General features: G+C 36.0%; 1 protein-coding gene across 6 annotated transcripts in view; it reads left to right on the top strand.

Moving 5' to 3' along the window:
* Positions 1-26047, top strand: part of PPP1R9A (protein phosphatase 1 regulatory subunit 9A) — a gene marked incomplete at both ends in the record, with an annotated part of 293236 nt that overhangs the window by 145653 nt on the left and 121536 nt on the right. For all 6 annotated transcript variants that reach the window (XM_079711711.1, XM_079711710.1, XM_079711708.1 and 3 more), the window contains 2 exons: positions 11382-11514; positions 18367-18487. In XM_079711711.1, coding sequence (XP_079567837.1) covers positions 11382-11514; positions 18367-18487 — 254 coding nt within the window. The remainder of the gene's footprint in view (positions 1-11381; positions 11515-18366; positions 18488-26047) is intronic.

Below are 26047 nucleotides of genomic sequence, written 5' to 3'. Positions count from 1 at the left end.
ACCTTAGGAGGCTTTTAGAATGTCTTTCCCACTCCACCCCCATAAGAAAGTAATACTTCGTCATTATGCAGAATTGGAAAGCACAGAAAAGGTGTGCAGAAGAAATGTAAAATCACTCATAGATCACTCTCTCTCCTGTTCCCCACCCCAACCCTGCCTCCCAAGTTTGTTGTAGAGGATGTGAGACACTACAGTTTTGCCTTGGGCCCCTTTAATTTTGAGGTGTCAGGAAGGCATTGAACTGGCCCAGAAGTGTGGACTATGCATAAATCAGGGACCCAGGTAGCAGTGGTTGTTGCACCCTCTTCTCTGTTTGCAGAGCAGTCACCTATTTTTAACAAATTACCACTTAGCTTTGTTGGCATCTTTTTTTGTATGGACAGTTTCTGAGGTTGTGGAGACAATTGATTTAAGAAGCATAGTGGTTAACACAGTATTTACAAAGTCATCATTTCTATTACAAGATATATGAGGTCAAAGTTACTGTGATTCAAGGGTCAGTGATCCGCAGCTTTGACCATTAATCCTATGGTAATGGAAGTGATGGCAGCTTTCACCTCAAACACACCAAGAATTAATGTGACAGCACTGTCCTCCACATGTTTTGACAAAGATTGCCCATTGTCTTGTTTCCTGTAAAGCACAGCTGCCCTTTAGGTTTTGCCAATAAATAAGGGAAGAAGGAGACAGATACCATTTGTAGATTTAACGTTATGTTGACATTTTCAATGATGATCCCGAGTCAGTCAATTACATATGACTATAGTTCTTGGAGAAGTCTAAATGGAAGGGACAGTTTGTTTATAAGAAAGCAGTCTTTCCTGCTTTGTAGGATAACATAATTAGTTTTAACACTGGATCACAGCTGTGCCGAATGTAGTAAAGTTCCTGTTGCATCTAGGCTTAGTTTACAAGTTCAGCCTTGTACATAGCATCAGTGTCCTCATGTATATATGCATTCCCTAACAATTGGTTATTTGTGCTTCGGTCTTGTTTTTCAGTTTTTTCCACCATGTGATGTCTGGCCTCAGCTTGCAGAATTCAAAAATTAAGCGTATTTTACTCGTGACCTTTACAAAAATTAAAATTTTCAGTTTGCTCTGTAGGTCTCAGTTGGTGGTAGAAATGCTTGCTAAAACAGTTTTTTTGGTTTGTTTTTGTTTTTTAGCTCTATCAACATTTGAACCTGTCGGAGATTTTGGAAAATTGTGCAGCCTTTGCTTTTATTATTTGACCTCTGGTAAAATAATGTGAAACCTCAAGTATAGATTCTGATAAAAGGTGTTAAACCTCAAGTATAGATGCTCTCTTCTAGAGACCAGCACACTCCTGAAGTGCAGGATTTTAGATAGGCCTTTATCTTGCATGATTTCTACAGTTTCACCCTGACAATTCTTTAAAGATAGTCTTTTGTTGCTGTTGTCACTCACGTGCCTCTATTGTTTTAGCTGACCTTGGAGAGGAGCTTCAGCTCCCAGTACCTGGGTTTACTCATGGTCCTTCTGAGACTGATGATGCCTCTGCTCTTTTTGCTTCCCAGTCCCTGTGCAAGGGCAGCGTGCCCATGACCCTGACTGCCTTTTTGTTGTCATGTGAATGACTGGCCGTGCCACCAGGGGCACTTTGGGGAAAGTCTCTTAGTACCTTGAGGACTTAGGCTCCCACTTAGTCCCCCCAAAGGGGTCAAGATACAGGATTCCTAGAGCTTCTAGCTCATCTCCCCTTCCAATTCTGGTCCCCTCTAACCCTCTTCATAAACTCCCATTATCTTTCAAGGTTAGAGCATATGAATTTTATTCACACAACAAACCATGTGTCACAAAGCTCTCCCTACATACTTTTTCCCATCTCTTACCATTCATTCACCACTCCAGCTTTGGCCAGATCGAATTATTTCTTGGTCCATAATTCTGTTCTTCTCTCTCATTCCTACCTTGCACATATTATTCGTTCTCCCAGAATGCCTTCCACATGCCTTCCCTTCCCCACTTATTATTATTTGCTGATGGTAACCATAGCTGGCTGAAGTCTGTGCTTTTAAGATCTCTCATCCTTTCTTGCTTACACCTCTCCTCCCCTCTCTCTCAGGTAGGCTTAGATGCCTCTACTGTGTGCTCCCATAGCACTGTCCTCCTCTCTTTTACAGCTCTTATGCTGGTTACAGTCACAGGTCTGAGATGATTAGGTGCTCCCAGTACTGACCACAGTGCCAACCACTGAGCTGGTGCTCAATAAAAAATTGAAGTAAGAATCAATGGCTCAGGAAGGAGAAGAAATGTGAAGAGTAATTTTTTCTGCACCTTCTGTCATCATTCATAGGCTCAGTAGTTTGAGAAGCTTGTATTGCCTATTTTGACTTTTAGAATAGAATGTAAATTAAATGGGAATTCTCTGTGGATTAGAGTTTTTAAAAAATTATTGCTTAAGCATACTGTTTTTTTAGCGTCTACATCATAACCATTTTACATCAAGACATGGTACATGCATGTGTGTATGTGTGTGTTTAAATCAAACTGAAAGTTTTAGAGTATAATAATACTCTTACTAATTGTAATGAACACTGATGTTTTCTATTTTTCTCTATTTAACTTTTCTCAATGCTGTTCATGACCTACTAGATGGATTTTACAACCCTTATAGGTCACAGCACCTTGGAAACACTGCTCCAAATAACTGTACTTTGTCCTATACTTGGAGTGTTGGTGTATCAGTCAGAGTTCAACCAGAGAATATGAACCAGTAGAAGGTACATATTAAGAGATTTATTGCAAGCAGTTGGCTCACACAAATGTAGGAGCTGGGTATGTAAGGCTGAAATCTTTAGGGCAGGCCATCAAGATGAGAGGGAGGGTAGAACTCTGCAACAGACCTGAAGCTGCTGTCCAAAGGCAGAATTTCTACTTCCTCCGGGAAGCCTCAACTCTGCTCTTAAGGCTCTTCAACTGATTGAATGAGGCTCATCCAGATTTTCTAGGGTAATCTCCCTTACTTAAAGTCAACTGATTTTGGACTTTAATCACATCTACAAAATACCTTACAGTGACACCTAGATTAATGTTTGATTAAATAACTGGGGGCTATAGCCTAGTCAAGTTGGCATATCAAAAGACCATCACAGGAGGTGTACTGAGCCTGATCTTCAGCCCATTTTATTATCTAAAGATAGGAATCAATTTTAGTTCACCTACCACTAGGATGCTTTACATCACATTCCTTTTTTCTGCTGTACTAAAGTTAACCTTCTTGAGATCCTTACCCACTTGTTTGCTGGTATTTAGTCTCATCCATGTTTTCACATTTTCTCCCATTACCCTGGGTAAGTGCACAATTTTTGAGAGTTTTACAGAATTCCTTACGTTAGGAGTCCTTCTCCTTTTAACCTGCACTGTTACTTCTGATGATATTCTTGAACAGATGGTCAAGTTCCCTTCAAGGCTCTTTTACTCTGTTTCCAGGCAAAATTTTGGGCCTGGGGTTCCTAAAACCAAGGTTCCTAAAACCTCAGAGTTTACTGTTTAGTCCTCATGATACCCCTTAGCCCTCCCATCAGAGGTGCAGTCACCCTTGGGAGCTTTGCATGGGGGAGTGTAAACTTCTGCACCTGAGCAACTTCTATACCCTAGAGAAGTCTTTCTCTTCTCAGCCTCTTTGGTTTGGTCATTGGCCTCCTTTCTCCCCTTTAACCACACATGCTATAGTACTCCCCCCATCTGTTTTCCTACTTAGACAGTTCAGAATAATCTCCGTCCATGGGCTTTTAGAAACACAGTGCTGGCTCTGGTAGTAAAAAAATAAGTGAATACCAACTGCTAAAACAAATGCTAGAACAGACCCTGACTTCATAACTCATCCTGTTGTATATGTACAAGAGTATTAACTTCTGTGAATGGGAAGTCAGGTATTCCTCTAAGGAGATTACCCTATCCCCCCAAAAAAGGTGCCAGTTAGTTCATTTTTTCTGCGATGGAGACACCTGCCCAGTGGGAACAGGACCAAGGCCACCAATGTATTTCATGCTGGCCACCAGTTGTCAGTTTTGTAAAGCATATGTCTCTGGTTTAAACTAAAAGTTTGGCTGAGCTGAAAGAGAACATTGCTGGTTTCTCATGGATATGTTTAATTGTTTATTATAATTTGAAAAATACAGTGAAAAACATGAACATCAGTGGAATTGCCCAGTTTTCTGTTAAACGGTCTACTGGAAAAACTCACTAATTTGGACAATTTGTCCAAGTTTCGAATGAGCTAAGTTTATATCTATTTATGATGGAATTTCTTCCTGATTACATTAAAGACATAAACTGATTTTGTAAGGAGATATTAAACTTAATTTTAAGATTTTTCAAGTACTTAAACTATATATATTTGCGGGTAAATGTGCTAATTATAATTGAATTCTATTTTGTCAAAATGAAGAGATACAGGACCTTCTAATATTTTTATTTCATTGATAATTTCTGTATATGTTACCTTGATAAAACTCTACTTATCTTAAAATGTACTTTCATAAAAAGTTTCCTTGCATTTATCTTTCTACAGAGTCAACCACAGCTATTCTAAATTTGAAGAGTTTGCATCCTTCATATTTGGTTGTTGGTAATCTACAAGTATGAAGTGATTGGTGCCATTGATAATATAAAAATGTATGTTTGATTTTAGCATGGGTTTTGTGTACATTCTATGAATATCTGGGGATAAAAAAATTTACAACACTCCAATGATGTAAGAGAGACACTATCTAGATACGATTATCTTCATCAGATGTCAAAAGACTCGTTTTTGGAGCCAGAGAATATTCTATTTTAAGGCCTTTGTGATGGTTAATTTTGTGTGTCAACTTGGCTAGGCCATGGTGGCCAGATATTTGGTCACACAGTATTTTAGATGTTTTTGTGAGGGTGTTTTTGAGTGAGATTAACATTGAAATTGGTAGACTTTGAGTATAAAGCAAATTGCCCTCTGTAATGTGGGTGGGACTCATCCAACCAGTTGAAGGCCTTAATAGTAAAAGACTGACCTCCCCTGAAGCAGAGAGAATCCTTTGGACTTGAACTCCAACAGCAACTATTCCCTGGGTCTCCAGCCTCCTACTCTGTAGATTTTGGACTTGTCAGCCTCTATGATCACATGAGCTGATTCCTTAAAATAAATCTAATTTAATATAAATACAAATATAGTATACATGTATAACTTTGTTTTAGGAGCCTTTAGTTAGCATTCTAGGTATAACAATCATGAATCTTCACTCTAGGATTAGTATTTGAAAGTCCCTAATTAGAAGTCTACATTCCAGAGATGCATACTTTAAATAGGAAGGTTTATTAATGTTGGGCATGTTACAAATAATTGGTGAAACGCGTAATGTTGAAAATATATGGATTGGTTTTAGAAATATTTTATGTAAATGGACTTTGAGTCAAGCAAGCTAAGCTTTTAGAGTAACACCTAACTCTAGTTCTCATTTGGTCCTGTTTTCTGAAATGTAGGGTTCCGTCGAGGGATCTGGTTAGAAAATTAGACACATCCTACTGTGGAATATTGTCACAGTTGCTTTAAGTATACCTCCATGCAGGTTACTTGTCAGAGTAACTAAAGGACAGAAATCTGAGACTTTACTGAGCGTGCAAGATAGAGCTGTGGGTCTTTTTTTCCCATCCTCCTGCCCATCAATGTGTTTATATGCAGCAGAAAGCTCTCACTTATTTAGAATCTTTGGAGATTGCCAACGCTTACCCCCCAAATGCCTGATAATTGTGCACTTCAGTTTGGCTTATGTCAATTTGCAAGAAGAACCTAACATACTCCCTGGCACACAGGCAATCAAGAAACTATAATTCTTATATCATAAATCAGTGAGGGACGAAAAGGAAACTGAAGTTTTATACATTGTTCTGAGGCTGTCAGGATCCTCCTTTCTTAGGATGGTTTATCGCCAGATTTGTTTTTAAAACTTTAAGATATGGACTGTCTTCTCCATGTTTTCTCTTAGTTTCAGTTGAGAGTCTTATGTGAAGGTGAGTTAGAGTTCTGCCAAGGAGGCTTGTGATAAGTGAGGCCAGTTCGTGGAAGCATGTGAACGCATGACTAATCTCCAGGAGCATGCTGTGCTAAGCCATCATCTGAAACACGGCTTGCAAGAACCTGCAGCATTTTCCATCTTTGATGCGTCAGGAGGTGCAGCAGAACCCAGATGACAGGCGGAACTGAGACCTTGTGGAAGCTTGTGGGAGATTCCTTCCAGTCAGTATTTACAGAAAATCCTGAATTCATTTTGATCTGAATTGATTAAAGAAAATATGTCATAAGGAAGTAAAGGAAATAAGTTTTTTTTTCCTTATTGTTGAAAAAAATGTTGCTGTTGTTTTGAAAAAGTGTTGGAGCTCAAACTACCAGAAATGTGAAAAAGAATGATTCTAGTTGAAATCTTATAAGCTAATTTTAACTTTATTTGTTTTTCATAGCCTTGGGTCGCTGGGTCAGAAATGTCATTGCTAACTGTATTTGTAAACTTGTTATCCCTAAAAGCCTGCCTCTGCTGCAAAGCAAGGGATATGGTCTTGTTTTGTTTCCTTTGATCAAGGAATAGAATATCACTTCTTGGCTCTGAAACAAGAAGTCTTAAACTTAAACATCCTTTTGTTTGCTTTTCTCAGTGAAATAAAGCAGGAACAATGTGCAGGTGACTGAACTAAATATATATGTTCATATCTTGAATGGCGTTGAATATTAGGACCCAGGATGCTGTTGGCCTTTAGTTTTTTGCATTTTTGCATTGCAGGGGTATCATGATGGAGCTCTGATTATTATTTTGTAATTAACTATTCATATATATTTGTAGAGCAGTTATGGTAATATAAATAAAAATGATAGAACTATTATAAGAATACTGAAAGAGTCATGACCATATTGATGAAAGGGGAAGTCTTTACCTAGGTCAATTTTCCTTTCACCTCTGAGGTTCTACCTGGTCAAGGCAAAACAAAGCCTGGCAGCAGATGATGAGCCATTATGTAATGATACTGTATTGCTCTGGACACAAGTAGGGATTTTGGCAGGCCAGTCTACATTATAATACTAAATTAGTCTTGCAGATTTTTGTTCCAAGGGCATTAAGCATCATAGTGGATGAAATATTCAAAACTTATTTATAAATGAGAATATGAGATGAGTGTAGGTATCTGGGACAATATTGTTATCTCTCATATTACCCTGGGACAGCTTTCCCTCCCCTGACATTGAACCCAGCATGATTATTTGGACTATCTCATTTCATTCTTGCAGCAACTTTATGTGGTAGGTATTATTATTATTATAGCCATTTTGTGAATAATGAAACTGAGGCTTAGGTGGTTTTACAATTTAACAAGAGCTACATAACTAGAGAATTTAGGAGGTATTTAATTTAAAGTTAGGATCATACCAATTGAGAACATATTTATACCTATATATGTATATATAGAAATATATAAATAGATACAAAAGGATATATCAGTAGATAATAGGTATATCTGCCATGTGCTTTTTTGGTTAAATAATATATGTATTTCAGAGCCTTTCATGTCAGCAGAGATAGATCTTTTAAATCATTGCATGAAATTACATATTTGTATATATTATAATTTAGTAAGACATTTTCTCTATCATTGAACATTTAGGTAATTTTCCATCTTAGACTATTATAAATAGTTCTGTAATGAATTTCCTTGCACAGGTATCTGTGCACACCTGCAAGTATCTCTATAAATACCTAGGTATAGTGTTATTGGATCAAAGGCATTTACATTTAAAATCTTGATAGCTATTCTCAAATTGCGAGCTTATTCCTGCTTTTCCAAGTGTATTCTTTTTCCTATATCCTCACAAACACTGGATGTTGCAGTCTTTTTTTAAAAAAAAATCATCCTATGGGTGAATATATAGTATTTCCTTCTTAAATTTGCTTAATTTTTAATGAAGTTGAGCATCTTTACATCATTTATTGAACATTAATATGTCTGTTGAATTCTCAGTTTTCTTTCCCCTACTTACAGATGTAGTTGTTTAAGTTGATAAAACCCTTTTTATATTATGCATATTCATATTTCATTTTGATATTTGGCAATATATTCTAATATTTGACTTGTTTTGAAATTTCATTATGGTATATTTTGTTACCTAGAAGCTTTTAGCATTAATTTTTAATCAAATAGTTTATTCATTTTCTTTAGGATTTCTAGGATCTACGGCTTTTTGGGAATGTCCTCTCTAGCCTGTTAAACATTGTCCCATATTTTCTTTTAGAAGTTTAATAGTTTATAATTTTTGTCCTTAACCAATGTTAAGTTTTACTTTTTGTTAATCATATGAAATAGGAATCTTTTTTCATATGGCTATCTCATTCTTTCCCTACTATTTATTGAATAGACCACCTAAGCTAATTTGAATAAAAAAGTAGAGGAGTGAAACAGAATAGAGTACAAAAATAGATCTATCTTGGGGAAAACTGCACTGCCTTAATAAACGAAGTTTTATTGTATGTTTTGGTATCTGATAGGGTCTATTTTCATCCTTATTCCTTGTTTGCAAGCAGCTTGTTAGTTTCCATGAAAAATGTTAGTGGGATTTTAATTTTGATTGCCCTGAATTCATAAATTAAACTGGGGCAAAGAGACATTTACAGTAATTTAGGATCATAGAGGTTTTTACAATATTAAGGATTTTAATCCAATAACATAGTATGGCATTACACTTATTCAAGGCTTTTTGAAATTTTCAGTTAAGTTTTATAGATAAAGGATATCCTTGCACATTTATAATCAGCAATTCTTGAGTATTTTATAATTTCTGATATTTTCTGTTATATTTTCTAAAGCTATTATGGGCTTTTTTGGTAGTTTTGAAATTCTGTTTTCACTGAACTCTTGTTTGTTCTAACAGTTTTTCTGTTTAACCTCTTGGATTCTCCAGGTAAACAAAAGCTTAATTTGCAAATAATGAATTCTGGCTTTTCTGTTTCATGTATTTATAGGTTTTACCTATGTGCCCACATAATTTACCAGACTATGAACAAGCTGAAGATGAAAAGTATATTACGTTATTTCTTCTCTACAGAGTTAAATGGTGATATGGTCATCTGATTGCTACATGCCTCAAACATTATTTAAAGTACTGTTTTCCAATATGTAGTCATATAGTTAGTTTTCTGTTTGTTTTATTTAATTTCTGGATATCCCCAAATGGACTTTATAAACCAGACTGATTGGGGAAGGACATTTGATAGCAGATGTGTGTGTATACACACAAACACACATATATACATATATACATGTGTATGTATACACACATTTTTTTATTCATACATTAAGTTGGTAGCAAAATTGAGTTATGTTCCAGTATGAATATCGTTTGAATCCTTGTTTAGCAATCATATACTTGAACCTATTAGCAGAAGTAGACAAGTGGCAAATGTCAATGGAATAATTTCCAGTCATCTCTGCCGATAGTTTCCAGGACATGTACGTTCCAGATCCAAGTAACTTTTTTTGTGTGTTGTTAAAGTTTGCTCCCCTAGGCATGCTGCACTGTGGTCCACTCAACTGTCGATGTTTCCCAAAAGATACAGATATAGATTTTTTTCTAGCGTCTTATATTTGAAATATACATTCCACCTCTTCTACATTTGAATATGTGAATCCTTGTTTATTTAGGATTCAACTCAAATATTTTCCCCTCCATGAAATTCATGACAATAAAAAAATTACTTGGTATATTCCTTTGTTTATATCAGTTATCACATATATTTTAGTTTATTTTGATTTCTATGTCCCTACTGAGCTGTGAGCTACTTGAAACTGTGCCTTCTTCAGTGTCTAGCACAATGTCTGGCATAGAGTTGATTCTTTGTAAATTTTTGATGAATGAATAAATAAGTGATTACCAAAACATATAAGGGAAGTGAAAGATCAAAAAGGCTGTCTAAGAGAAAGTCATAAACCTGACAATTTAAGAAAAATATTGGAAGGTTCTGTGGAAGGGGCATAGGAAGCATATTTTATGAAAAGATTAATTTAAAAGGTACAAACCCCATAGTTTAGAAGTGTTCATTTTGATGCAGAAATGTTTATTGTGTTGGAGAAATGTGATAGAGACCAAGTGAATGGTACAAGGCTATGAAAACATGTTGAAAGTCAGGAAGAAAAACAGTTATGCATTCTGGTACAAAACCTATAAATGACACGATTTTGAGAAGTATGTAGAATTAGGAACCACACTACATCTGTTTCTTTGTATGCAGTATGTATTTCTGGTTTATAGGTTACCGTATACAGCATGTAACAGTTGCCAGTTTTCCAATAATATGAATGTAAAGCACATCTGGACTAGCAGGGCCAGCTTTATAGGCAATAGACTTAATTTCTTTCATCTCTGACCTTCTGTCCTGCTTTCTATTGACATTTTTATTATCACTTTTTAATGTATATTTTTAAAAAAACTACTCCTAGATTTTAAGATTTTGGAGGACATGGCAAAGTTTTGTCAGGCCCAGTCTAGATACTTCATAACTGTTGAATTTAATTGAAAATGTCAGTTTTCATCATGCAAATTAATTAGGCTTGATGAATTATACATTTCTTTTTAAAAAATATTCTTCAGTGTATTAAGTGAGGGATTGTGTACCTATTTCCAGTTACTTTTCAAATAAAACAAATATTTCAGCAGAAAGAAGGGCAATAATTTTCTTACAGCTACATCTGAAGACCACATTTAGTAATCTTTTGAATGATTTAGGTCAGAAAGAAAGAGCTACCAATATCCTGTTTGTTCTGCAGCTCTTGAGCAATATTTTGATAGTCATTTCATTAAAAGGTTCAGTGAGGATTTAATTTATACCTACATGGAAGTAAAATGAGAGATGACAAATGAGAGCTTAACACAGCCCAGTACAGAATAGAAGTCAGTTTCAATGATTCTGTGTTTGAAATATAATTCTAGTACCAGCACACTGCAGCATCAGGGCTTGTAGAGGTCATAGCATGAAATGGGTTCAGTGTGGGTATTTGCTTCAGTAGCCTCAGATGCTTTACCTTAATTTTATTGCAGCTAATATGGTATACTCTGATTCTATAAAAAGTGATAAATGTTGCTAACCATATAATGTATTCTGTGGCTAATGTTGTCTCAAATTATTAAAAGTGGTACATTTTTTAAATTAGTAAGTTAACTTTATTCTGATTCAGTTTTCCTTAATATCTCAGTTGATTTTATGACAAAACAGTTGTTTAGAAGAAACTCTTCGTACAAAATTTTTAACTTACGTAGTTTGGATATGTAGCAGATTTTTTTTTTAATCAAGAAAACTGTCTTTTCTGGATTTTCATCTTTTTGTTGATATCTTACTATAGGTCTTCAGCACATACTCCAATGAAGACTATGACAGGAGAAATGATGAAGTTGACCCTGTGGCTGCTTCAGCCGAGTATGAACTTGAAAAGCGTGTAGAGAAGCTGGAACTTTTCCCAGTGGAACTAGAGAAAGGTATATGAGCTCTACAATGTTAATAATTTTATACTGCTATGTTAATATGTATAAATGACTTTATTTTCTCTAAGTATAGCCTTTTCCCCCCCTAAGGATTGGATAAAGCTTTATTTCTCATGGAGGGTTTTATTTATTAAATTTCAAAAATAGTTTATATGAATTCTGTATAGATGGTGAATTGAAAGACTCCTCCCTTACCCACTCCACTGAAACCCATCTACTTTAGTTGGCTGGGTTGGCGACTAGGAGTAGGGAGGTGTGAGTGAGGTCTGATGTTTTCTTGGTACTCCTGCAAAGCGCTGGTGCAGGTGAGGAGTCCAGAGAGAGCTGCCATAAGTGAGAGCTTGGGGCAGGTGGTTGCTTTGGGGATTTTTGGTGGAGGGAGAGTGGTCATGGTTAGATTCTGAATGTAGTAGATAGGGGGAGTGCTGGGCCTTTAGAAAATGGTGGATTTTTGGAATGAAGGCAGTGGAATCCTCTTCATCTCTGAGGGGAGAAAGTTAAAGGAAAGCAGGGAGGACAGGAGCAGAGGGGCTTGCTCCTGATTTCTCCCTGGAATCACAGACTGCCTGCTACAGTAACTGGGAACCTACGGGACCAGAGCCTGCTGTGTTTACCATCATAAATCATCACCTGGGAACTGAACTAGGACCTAATGAACAGAAAAATAGCACATCTCAGAGAGCTTTGGAAAAAAGCAGAACAAACAGATGACAACTTGAATAACAAAAAAACCCCAAAGAAACCAAATAAAGATGTTCAAGTGTGGCTTTAAAAAGACATTCTTACGGCTTTCCTGGTGGTGCAGTGGTTGCGAATCCGCCTGCCAACGCAGGGGACACAGGTTCGAGCCCTGGTCCAGGAAGATCCCACATGCCGCGGAGCAGCTAAGCCCGTGCGCCACAACTACTGAGCCTGCACTCTAGAGCCTGCAAGCCACAACTACTGAAGCCCACATGCCTTGAGCCCATGCTCCGCAACAAGAGAAGCCACCGCAATGAGAAGCCCATGCACCGCAATGAAGAGTGGCCCCCGCTCGCCGCAACTAGAGAAAAGCCCGCGCATAGCAGCAAAGACCCAACACAGCCAAAAATAAAGAAATAAAATAAATAAATTTATATATATATAAAAAGACATTCTTAATTAAGCAAATTAACAACAATAAAAATATTTATTTTAAGATTAAAAATTTCAGTAGAGGAATTGAAAAGGATAGTTATTGTTGAGACTCAAATTGGTGATCTAGAAGGTCAAGCATAAGAAATGTCCCAAAGTAATTTTTAAATTTTCAAACAGAGCAAAAAGTCCAAGAAAAATCATGAAGGAGACCCAATATATAAGTTGTAATAGAAGGGGAAAAGACAGTACAGGACAAGAGACATATTAGACAAAATAGAAGAAATTTTCCTGAGCTCAAAAATCTGAACCTCATAATTTAAAGGTCCTAGCCAATTTGTTGCAAGTGAGAGGACTTTAAAAAAAATTCCCATACTCAGGCATAGCCTGAGAAAATTCTAATCTTCAAACATAAAGTGAAAACCTTACAAAATACCAGGCCAAAATCAAAGCAAACAAAGAAGCAAAGGTACTTGCAAAGGTAAAGTTATTAGACTAGCATCAGACTTGTTATTTGTAACACTGGGAGTGGGGAGGCATATGTATGATTTCACATACCACTGAGAAGAAAAAGGATAATGATCCAAGATTCCTTTATCCATCCCAGAATATTTACCTATCCTGATGAAAGAAAGAAATTTGCTTATATGTAAGGACTTAAAGAACATATCTCCTTCATACTTCTCAATTAGCAAGGAGGAAAAGAAACAAAGAACAGCTTGTTCAAAACAGCAAATGTTAGGAAAAGAGAGTTGAAAACTAAGTATTAAGCATAAAATTGCTTGGATGAAAAATATATAAAGAATACCAATTATTACACTAAACATCACTGGCCAATAATCGTTCCTATAAAAGACACTTTCATTTGAGGTTAAAGAGAATGTAAGAGTGAAGCTTACACTTTTCATCCATTTAAAAATGTAAAAACCATCCTTAGCTTATGGCCCATACAAAGACAGCTGGATTTGGCTGTGGGCCATTGTATTGCTTTTACAATAGCAAAAATGAGAGCAATCTGAGTAATCATAAATGATAGGAAAAGGTATATAAATTGTAGCATATCTATTCCATAAAATATTACTCAGCAGTAAAAATGAAGGAGCCACAGTTCCATGTAGCACTGTGTTATGATTCTTACAAACATGAAATTGAGGGGGGGTGGGAAGCAAATCACAGAAGAAGCCATTCAGTACAATTCCATTTATTTAAATTTAAAAGCCAGGAAAAATTAAACTGCATATTGCTTAGAAATACACAAATAAGTAACTTTAAAAAGTAGTATTAAGAAAAGGGAGGAATGGTTAGCACCATGTTTAGGATAATGGTTACCAAAGGAAGAGTTATGATTTCAGGGAGGCTTACATAGTGGGCTTTTGGGGTATTTGTAATGTTTTCTGTCTTTGTTAGTACATGAATGTTTGCTTTATTTTTGTTTTACACAATGTTTTGTAGGTAAATTTTTTTTTTTTTTTTTTGCGGTATGTGGGCCTCTCACTGTTGGGGCCTCTCCCGTTGCGGAGCACAGGCTCCGGATGCGCAGGCTCAGCGGCCATGGCTCACGGGCCCAGCCGCTCCGCGGCATATGGGATCCTCCCAGACCGGGGCACGAACCTGTGTCCCCTGCATCGGCAGGCGGACGCTCAACCACTGCGCCACCAGGGAAGCCCGTAAATGTTTTTATAAAGTCTTTTGTTTGTATGCTACATTTCATAGTAAAAGTTAGACTAGAAAAATTAAACTAGAAGAGAACTAAATGAAGTAGTTATTTTTAATTTTTTGAGGAATCTCCATACTGTTTTACATAGTGTCTCCAGCAATTTACATTCCCACCAAGAGTGCACAAGAGTTCTCTTTCCTCCCCATCCTTCCCAACGCTTGTTATCTCTTATCTTTTTGATGATAGTCATTGTAACAGGTGTGAGGTGATATATCATTGTCGTTTTGTAGCTATTAAAGCTGTAAAAGTTGTATTATAGCTATTAAAGATACAAGACCTGAGCAAATAGATATTCTGTATTCTTGGATGAGAAGACTCAGTATAGTAAAGTCTCTCCTATTCTGTCTTCTATACCTATAAATTAATAAATAAATTTAATGCGGTTCAAGTAGAACTGCCATCAGAGTTTCATTGTTAGAGGGGATTGCATAATACAATACTACATTTTATATGGAAAAATACAGACCTAAAGGAAGTATGGAAAAGAATGTGAAAGGATTTAACTTCCCAAATATCTGAATGTAACATGAAGCCTCTATAATCAGAACAAATTCTATACATACAGCAGTTGATCAGTGGAACAAAATACAAGGTCCAGGGAAAGATGTTAGTGTGCATGAGAATTTAACAACATGACACATAAGATACTCTAATTTAGAAGTGACAGAGTGCTTTACAAACTGTTCTGGCATAAAGCATGTATCTGAAAGAGTATTAAGTTGGAAAACATCATTTTTGTTATATTATATATAAAAATAACTACATGAATTAAATAATAAAATATTAAAAATGACAAAGATATTTGATGAAAATTTATGTCTACATTTATCATCTGGACTTGTGGGAGGAGGGGCTAAACCAGAATGGAAAATCAGAAATTATAAAAGAAAAGATGGACCAATTTACTCATCCAAAATTTTAAACTCTTAAAGGCAATATGGTCAAACAAAGCCAAGAGATAAGTGATACATTTGAAGGGGGAAATATTCATTATAGATGACATGGAGTTAATAGCTATAATATTCTAAGAGTCTTCGGAAATGATGAGGAAAAAAGAGTCAGGCAAAACTCATTAGAAAAATTGGCACTTTACTTCAGAGGAAATCTAATGGCCCAAGTTCATATGAATACAAGCTCACATCTCACTAGCAATGAGGGGAATGCTGAACTAACATGAGATTTTTTTTTCCTGGTAGAGAAAATAAGCTCTGAGCTCCAGAGGGTGGTGATAACATCTTCCTAACACAGCCTTATGGTTGTTTCCATCTTGTCCTGGCTGCTTGGCATACTTAGTGCTCTGCCTGTTCCTAGGAGAGTATATACAGAGGAAGACAGGTTGGCTGCTGGGTTCTTGATGGTGCAAACACAGGAATCAGGGCCTTGAAGTTGTGGCTTGGACTTCACCCATGCTTCACATCTCAAAGAAGCTGTACAGAGATGAGATTAGTCACCTGGTCTCTGTGGCTTGATTGTACTCTTTCTTTAATTTTCCTTCGGTTATCACCATGTCTTTCACGTGGTCTTCAATGGAATTGAGGATGGCTCAAGCTCATATAATAGTTTTGCCCACTGTTGGGATTTCAGCTTTGCAAATCTGAGTAATTTTCCAGTTAGAACATCAAGAGGAGCTATGGAAGGAAAGAAGATAATTTTACTAAAGCCTGAGTCCAGGCAGGGAAAATGGATTTAAAAACTCAGATATAATTTTCATGCAGGTTATTTGCAGGAAGTAACTATTATATTTAATGGCATGATAGTACAGAGAATCAACATTTGAGGGGAGCCCTTTCAATATACTGAGTATGGGAACTCAACATTGGCTTGACATGTGATAATTCATAATGAAGAAAAAGTCCTATAAATACAATGAATATAATAAGAATTCAGCTAATACTTAATATACACCAGAGATTTCATACAGGAGAGAAACCCTATGACATTTTTCAATGTGGAAAAGTCTACAGAGATCATCTCTTAAACTACACAAGAGCAAACACTCTAGAGGAAGAAAAAAAAACTTCTTTGAATGTAAACACTGGGAAGGCTTTTGGTCATCATTCGTCCCTTTATCAACATGAACAAATTCACACTCTAGAGAAACCCTATGAATATGATGAATATGTGCAATAATTCAGCAATACAGCTAACCTTTATACACATAAGAGAATTCATGTTGGAGAGAAGAAACTTTATACATGTAACCAATGAGGAAGAGCCTTTGCACAGTTCTAACCTTCATGTGCGTAAGAAAACTCATTCTGGGGAGAAACTCAAAAACTGCAATGAATGTAGGAAAGTTTTTAGCAGGAGAATGCCTCTTGGTGAACATGAATATCTATACTGGGGAAACGATTAGAATGTAATAAATATGGGAAATGACGTGTGCAAATATTCTAAATGTAAGGAAGGAAGGAAAGTCTCCAGTGATCACTCATTTAGTCAGCAGTTCTCACACTAGATACCTGTGCCTAGAATCAATGGAACGTGCCTTCAGCTGGGGATCACATCAAACATTTCCTCCAGGGAGAGCACTCTACATAGCTTTCTTCAGCACACAGCTGAGCAAACACATCACTTTTGCCAAATGATATATTTTTAAACATATGTAGAATAAAGATGTAGGATTATGAGTTGTACTTAGAAATACTTAAAGCAGAAGCTGGCAGTAACTAATAATCAATGAGATGAACCTTATTCAAAAAATTACTAGTTTAGGGCTTCCCTGGTGGCGCAGTGGTTGAGAGTCCGCCTCCTGATGCAGGGGTCACGGGTTCGTGTCCCTGTCCGGGAAGATCCCACATGCCGCGGAGCGGCTAGGCCCGTGAGCCATGGCCGCTGAGCCTGCGCGTCCGGAGCCTGTGCTCCGCAACGGGAGAGGCCACAACAGTGAGAGGCCCGCATACTGCAAAAAAAAAAAATTACTAGTTGAGAATACTTAGCAAATTAAAGGTTATTGCTAAAAAGGTTTTTAAAAGCATCAAGTATTCTATTGAGCACATGAGCCCATTTGCCTTTAACACTCCACCACTGCTGACTAGCTAATACCATCTATTTTTTATGCAGCTAATACACCATTATTAAAAAGACTTTGAGACTATCAGAAAATAACTTTGAATGTTAACCAAAAAGTGTGGAATGCAAATAGTGTATCTTTTATTTCATTAATGTTAAAATATATGTGTTCACAGAGAGGAGAATTGGAAATATGGATTTGTAAGTGAATTAAAAAACGTGTTTGTCAGTATTGTTCAAAGGGCCAATAAAATGGAAACAAAAGTGAATGCCTGTTAGTAGAGAAATGGTTGGATAAGTTATGACAGCTTCTCACCATGAAATATGCATTATAAGTGATTTAAGGCTATGTAAGTTGATATCCATGAGGTATCATTGGATTAGAAAAGTAAGCTGCAGAGAGAAGTAGGTATAATATGATCTTGTTTGTGTAAAGAAAATAAGAAGGAAAATTAAGCGATATATATAATATGTATATTTAATTATATGCATATAATGTATATATTGTATTTGATGATACGTTTATATGCTTGTATAGTAGGACAGAGGAAAGTACTGAGAGACACATACCATCTTATTAACATGAATGGGAATATGGACCAAGTAAAAAAGAAAAGAAGACTGCATAAATAAAGGGGAAATTCCAGATATATTATGATCACATTTATTTAAATAATATATATATATGTTTGAGTATGTATGGTCTGTGCTTAAAAATATTATTTAGTCAGGCAGATTGATTGCTCAATAACCAAATTATTACCTTTTTGAGGGATCACAATGGAAGAGCCACTGGCAGTAGTAAAATGAGACTAAACTAATGAGCCTTTGAGGGGTCTAATTTGACATCCTTGCTCCCCAGCATAGAATAAAAATTCTGTCAAACGAAGCATATCAATATAGTTCACAAAGAACAAAATTAAAAGCAGCAAATAGATCTCAGCAGCTAATTGTGGATGAGTGTAAAACTTAGGTTGTTTCTTTTTTTTTTTCCTTTTTCATAGATGAGGATGGACTTGGTATAAGTATTATTGGAATGGGTGTTGGAGCAGATGCTGGACTTGAAAAGCTGGGGATATTTGTCAAGACAGTGACGGAAGGTGGTGCTGCTCAGCGAGATGGCAGGTAAGCCAGCTACTGTTGTTAATAACTCAAATCTCCTAGGAAATGTTTCTGGGAATTTCTTTCAATGGTAGCTTTCTTTTGACTTTTTAGAACAGAATTTCAGAGTGTGTCTCAGATGTGGAAAATGTTAAAACACTTGAATTACTTTCTGATTTGCAGGCAGAATACATTTCTTTAATGTATATTAGATAAGTAGGTGGATGGATCTGTTATCTGTACCTGTCTACCTTTGTATCTATCTATTCATTTATCTAGCTAGTGGAAGGTGAGCAGAATCATGGATGTGTATCATTTAAGAATATGTACTGTGGAGATCAGCATATAGTTTTCATTTCAGAGATATCAAAACAAATAATAATAGTTCTGGCACTTCTGAAAATGACAGAGGTAGGAGGGAAAATAGGAACTAATTCTGCAATGATGGTAATTCTGGAGATCAGTGTCTCTCAAAATGTGTTCTGTCTAAAAAGACAGGCCCTTGAGTGCCACCTAAATCTGGAATTAAAATCTCTAGGAGAGGGTTAAACATCCACCTTGGGTAATTTGGATGCACACCAGAGCATCAGATGGTCATTGTTCTATGTCTTAGCTTTCATCATCTCAAGCTACAAGTATCTTTAAAGATTTGATTAACCCTGACCCTAGGCTCCTGATGCATCAAGTTGGGGCTGAAACAGAAATAGAAATAAAAGTAGACTCAAAAATATGAGTGCCAAATTCAAAGAAATGTCATCTTATTTTTTTTTTTAGGAACATTGAATAACTGGCTTTGATTTTTTTCAAGGTTTAAGTATGTATCACTCAACCAGCTTATCCAGAAATAATAAACCATGTTGAAAATCATTTGTGAATCTCCAATGAGACCAATAGTAGTAGTATTTGTTTCATAATTTTAAAAACATATTTATATACACAGATGTTTCCCAAGAGGAACTAAATTGATTTATTTAAATAGAAAGCCACACCTTCAGTACCATCTCTTTCTATGGGGTTAGGGACCACATCTTAGCCAGTAGCTTTATTTGTATTCCCATAACACTTGAACAGAGAAGGTCTGAAATGAATGTTTTGAGTGAATGTTCAGCTGACTGAATGTTTATCACACTTAAAACAAAGAAAGTGGGATATTAATATTTTGTGTTTAAAAGTAATTTATTAAGTCTTCCTCCTTTTCAAAGTAGTTAAGGAAATAACCTCTTTGCCCCTTCAATGAATTATATAATGGTAGTAGTAAATATTTCCTATTATTAATTTAGAACCTTTCTTCCAAGTGAGCTAAAATTTGTTTGTAAAATCTGTATCTTTTCTCTTCATGCTTTGTGAAAAACTTAAGTCATTCTAAAGTGATAGGAACTAATTCTTACTGTTAATATTCAAACATACTAAATTATTATAAATCATCTCTCAAGTAAATGAGCCACAAAGCCAAACCAAACTACAAATTGATTAAAAAACAAAAAAGTAGAGAATTTTGTATTCATCAGTTAGTCAATTCCCATTGTTCTAAACTCAGAACTATTTGTTTTTCTGTCACTCATTTTTTAAATTAGGTTTGTTTTCTATTAACCTATTTACTGATTTGTTCTCCTATGTAGTATAATATTTACACTGATATGAGAACTTTGCTTTATCAGTCCCAGTGTGCATTTCCTCAATCCTTCTAAATGAATGTTTACCTAGTACAGTAATCCTGCTGTTGTTATAATAGATGCTTAATAAATGCCTCAGTGAATATATTAAAGAAGACAACTTGATGTAATGAAATGAGCAGAATCTTTGGGATCATGTGACCAGGAGTCTTAATTTCATACCCTTACTTACCAGCTAAGGGATATTGAACAAATTACTTAATTTTCAGGTTTCTACATTGCAGGATTGTTGTATGCATTAAATAAGCGTATATAAATTAAAAACCTTCCACAGTGCTGTTTGTGTATGAAGCTGTTTTTGACTGAAGTAGGCATAAGCTTGAAATTTATTAAAAATAGTTATTATGGGAGGTCTTATGAAAAACTGTAGAAAGATGTATGAAATAGGTACAGAATCATAAGATTTTGGTGGTCAGAGGGACTTTAGAGATCTTTTCCATACCTTTCATTTTATATGAAAATTGAGTGTGTGTGTGTGTGTGTGCATTTGAAAATAAGTGGTCACATTATTACACCTATGGCAGTGTTCACATCTTTTATTGGGTTGGCCCAAAAGTTCATTTGGGGTTTCCGTAAGATGTTAATGGAAAAACCTGAATGAACTTTTGGGCCAACCCAATAAATTATTACACCATTATTACAACCATGATGGGTGTGCTCATTTGCACAGTATTTTAATGTTTGCTATTTAAAAGGTATCAGTATTAAAAAACTACAAAAGGAACACTTGGGGGCTTCCCTGGTGGCGCAGTGGTTGAGAGTCCGCCTGCCGATGCAGGGGACACGGGTTCGTGCCCCGGTCTGGGTAGATCCCACATGCCATGGAGCGGCTGGGCCCGTGAGCCATGGCCACTGGGCCTGCGCGTCCGGAGCCTGTGCTCCGCAACCGGAGAGGCCACAACAGTGAGAGGCCCACATACCGAAAAAAAAACAAACAAAAGGAACACTTGGTTGCTGCCTCCAGTCAATAATTTTTTAAAGTTTTGTTATGTATACTTACTGATACAGAAAGATATTGTATTAAGGATTTACAAAACAGTATGATTAGTATAATGCCATTCTTGTGTGGATATGTTTTCTATTCTTTTCATCACTCCCCCACCTCACCCCCATCTCTCTCTGTCTCTCTCTTTTTTCTCTTTCTCTCTCTCAGAAAACCTGGATTTAATATACACCAAAGTGTTGAATGGCTCTAGCCTGTGTTTTTTTTTTTTAATTTCATCTAATGTGGAGTATTTAATTTTGTATATAAAATATGTAATATTTTATATATTTTAAACTGCAACTAAAATTAATAAAGTTATCACCATGTGGCCTTGGGAAAGTTACTCTTCAGACCTTAGTTGTGGACAGAATTAAAGTTCTGGGTTAGATGTTCCTTTTTAGCTTTAAAAGATTGAGTCTGTATTATAGCTTTCTAGCTTGCTTCTAGCTTCTTAATAACTACTTAAGAAAATGATCTCAGTTTAATCTCAGATTTGGGCAAACTTCCTTCAAGGTATGTCAAATAAACAGGTATATAGAGAAATTCTTTTCTCCCTCCTCTGCCCGTCCCACACACAATACAAGAAGCCATTTTTGTTGTGTTGCTTTTACCCCTTCCAGATGTCTCATAAACTCATCACATTTTGAGTACTTCTAAAAATTTGCCATGGATATTTATCTCTGGAGTCATCTAGGATAGTTAAAAAGTTTTGAGTCTTCCTTATTATTTGATATGATGTCTTAACATTCTAAATGTCTCTTCACATCTGTCTGTGTCTTTTCATATGACATCTGAAATGTAGGGGGTGCTCAATAAATATTTGTTGAGTGAGTGAATACCTGTGCTTTAATCTCTTTCAAGACATTTAGTACTGGGACCTAACATTTTTCTGTTCTTTTCTTCTCCTCCTTTTTTTTTGGCTACTTTGCCTCTTATAGTTTATCTTGTAATTTAGCTGAGTGGCATGATAGCCATTTACACTTTCTGTGTTAGTTCTAAATTTTTATTAAAATAATACTAAATATGTTAACCATTAGTTTTTGCTGCCATAATTTTATGAATGTACACAGGACACTTTAACACACTAATTATTTCTCCAGTCCTCTTTAGTGAATCTATAAAGCAAAATGAATTTTATAATAACACAATTGAAAATGCTGATAGTAGAATAAATCATGTGGATGGTAACTGACAAAAGATATTAATAATGCTGGGCTAAAGAGACAAATTGAAAATGCATTTAAAATCTGCTTTGTTTCTGGCTCCTTATGTTTGTTTCTCAAGCTTTTGCTTGAGAACACTGTCATTTTAGAACACTGTCCTGTTTATTTTTCAGTTTTTTGGAAAAGATAATCAAATTTGAACTTAAGGTGCAGTGTAGTTTATCCTCATTCACGTGTTGGTTTAAACGATTTTAATCATTTTGGACAATCATTCTGGTAACACTAACAAATAAAACAGATGAAGAATCCTATTCTTCTGCTTACCCTGCAGCAAACTCTCCCTCCTTGCAGGACCTGTCTGTCCCCATGAGATATTCTCAAGCCTGGGACAGCCCTGAATGGGAACTTCTGTTTTCATGTGTCCATATATCCTAATTCCTTAGTCAATGGTTTCCTGTCTGCACACACACTCTTTTGTCACTCTTCTAATTAAGCATCTTCACTCCTTAGAGAGTTTTGGGATATTACTGCTATGATATGTATTTTCATATGCATTTAAAACTTTGCTATCTAGCATTTTGGGGAAAATCTCTGTTGTCCAGCGTTCATTAATGTTGCTCCAGCTCGTTTCCTTTTCATTCATCCTTGGTTGCTTTGTTGACATAAGCCCTGTGAGGTAGGATTTTTGTTTTTGTTTCCCCATCTCAGATACATCATGTCAATGAATAACTACCCAATAACATTAAACAAACTCCAGAGTACTCCAACTTAGATATTTTTACTAGCCTTAGCCCCACTGATTCTGGTTTTTAGATTCAGAATTGAGGTATTTCAGAAATATCAGACTGAGGTCGAAAAGCAGTCATATTGCACACTTGTGTTTATGAGCACATGGAAACATTGAAGAAATGGCCAGGACTAGATGCCTTTTACAAACTAGCCAGCTACCTTCCTGTAAATTCCATTCCAGTAGACAGTGTTTCCAGGGAAAAACAGGCTATTTCCTCTGCTATTCTGGAAAAATTTTGGAAAGTCTGTTATCTGTATTCTTTCTACTCTGGGGTGGTCTAATGCAGAGAGCTGTCCATTTAATTTTTACCACCAGGACTCATCCCTTGTCTTTTCTGTGCTTCTGATTATGAACCAAGATTTGAGAGGTATTATCAACTACTACTAGTGAGATTGCATCTAAAAGTTACCTTCTCTCAGGGTAAGAGATACAAGCAAAGTAGGTATCAGATGCCAGAAAACTTTTCCCTACCTTAATAACCACTTATGTAGTAAGTACCCTGCTGGTTCATGACCTTGTGGTTTGTAGGGTCAGTCCATGGTAGCAGTAACCCTGAACAGGTGCCCTTTTTTGTAACCGATATTATTTATTCCTATCATCCCTGTCAAATCATTTCTACGTCTCCTCCTTCTTCTGCTCATTTTTATAGTTTCTTGAGTTTGTCTCCACATTAATCACCACACAACTTACCTCTAAAAAGTAAATTGAAATGCCCTTCAAATAAAATAGCAAACTCTGTAGAACTTCCCTCCCTCCCTCCCTCTTTTCTAATTTAAAGGTGGCTTTTATTTCCTTGTTTTAATTTTGTATCAGATTTTCAAATCTGTTCTTTAATGAATGTGTCACTTTGAAATGAGAAAAAATGTTTTAAAAATTAATACCCTTTTAATGAAAATAATAAATAATATTGAGCTCTTTTCATCCCCTTAATGCTTGCTGTAAGGCAGGCAGGAAGAATTATGTAGGATCAGAAACCTGCAATTTAATTGTGGGATGCTCCTTTCTTACACTGGGCTCTGAATGCAGAGAGCAAATTCAGTCAAATGTCTGTTGCCACTCTTCCTGTTGCATGGAATGCTTTAAAGCTCGACTATATTCTTGTCTTCTCAGTGACCAGTACCAGTGTTCTTTTTCTTTTTTTTTTTTTTTCTTGGCTGTGTTGGTTCTTTGTTGTTGCGTGCAGGCTTTCTCTAGTTGAGGTAATGAGGAGAGCGGGGGCTACTCTTCATTGTGGTGTGTGGGCTTCTCATTGCGGTGGATTCTCTTGTTGCAGAGCACGGGCTCTAGGCGTGCAGGCTTCAGTAATTGTGGCACGCAGGCTCAGTAGTTGTGGCTTGCGGGCTCTAGAGCACAGGCTCATTAGTTGTGGCGCATGGGCTTAGTTGCTCCGCGGCGTGTGGGATCTTCCAGTACCAGGACTTGAAGCTGTGTCTCCTGCATTGGCAGGTGGATTCTTAGCCACTGCGCCACCAGGGAAGCCCAGTACCAGTGTTCTTCATTCCTTTGTGGAATCTGTATTTCCACCCAGCATCACTTTTCTTCTCCCTGAGGGACGTCCTTTATATCACCAGGTCTGCTGGTGACGAATTCTTTCAGCTTTGTTTATCTGAACAAGTCTTTGTTTCATCTTTGAGTTTTTAAAATATATTTTCTCTGTGTATAGGATTCTAGGTTGACAGGTTTTTTTTTTTTCCATTTAGAACTTTTTCCAGATTGTTTTTCTAATTTTAGGCTCATGGATGTGCATGAACATAAGGACATTGACACAGATGAATTAAGAAAATTAGGAAGTGCTATAATACAAATATCAATATTGTTTATTTTCTGCTTAAGTTAATGATAAGCATTGTAAAATTTCTATTGAAAAACAGAAGCCCAAAACCATTTGTATGAGTTCTCCCATCCGTTACATTTTTGAGAAAATGTCTTTTTGGCTTTGGGTTAGAGATTATAGATCTTTGAGTCCAGAACCTTTACTCTAGTTATTTTATGGTTATTCACATATGCATCTTTAATAAAGGACAAGGGACTATAACGCTTCAGTCTAGAGGAAAACTTTTTAGACTATTTCCACAGTCACTGTAAAATGCCATCATCAGTTGTCAAATAAGCATGTGCTAATTTTAGAGAATATTTTAGAGTTATAAATGTAATACATGTTCATGGTTGAAAATTTGGAAAATGTAGAAGAATGTAAAGAAGAAAATTAAAATCTCATGTAATCCCACCATGTAGAGTTGACCACTCTTAAAATCCTGCTGGTGAATTTTCTAGAGTTTTTTCTGTGCATATGCCTTTGTTTACTTTCTTAACAAAGATTAAAATCAGTGAATATATAGCTTCGTGGGTTTTTGTACATTTTATTCATCAAGATAATATTTGTTGAGTGCTTACTATATGTCAGGCAGTATGCTGTGTTCTTTATATTTTGTATCTTATTTAATCCCTCTAATAGCCCTGATTAAATACATAAAATTATTGTTATTTCTGTTTTAGATATAAGGAACAATGGCTCCTCTTATATAGTCACAGCAAATAAGTGGCAGATAGGTATTTTAAACCAAAATTATTTAGTTAGTCTTATTTGTCCAAAGACTCTTATTACATGAACTTGGTCTCTTATATGAAAATACTTCTGAGCTTCTAGCAGAATCTCCAAGAAGGATTTTTTTTCTTAAACGTCTAGCACATTTAAACTCTCATTAGATACTAAAATATAAGATTTATGAAAGTGCTTATTATTCTCTATGAACCAATTAGATTATCACTCCTTTAATTTAAGAAGCTTTATAATTTAGTTTATTAATACCCTTCTAACTTCATACGCACACAGTGAGATCATGGGTTCTCTCAATTACAGCAGCACAGAGAATTTGTAGCCTCAGTTCTGCAACTTCAGAAACAGGTTAATTAATCCAAGAAACAAAAAACTCACTGGTCAAGATTCAAAGGGCTTTTTGCTTTCTAGTGTTC

Source organism: Hyperoodon ampullatus (genome assembly GCF_949752795.1).
Source record: "Hyperoodon ampullatus genome assembly, chromosome: 9".
Classification (NCBI taxonomy): domain Eukaryota; kingdom Metazoa; phylum Chordata; class Mammalia; order Artiodactyla; family Ziphiidae; genus Hyperoodon; species Hyperoodon ampullatus.
Note: the sequence above shows the minus strand (reverse complement) of the source record. Positions and strands in the feature narration are given on the sequence as shown.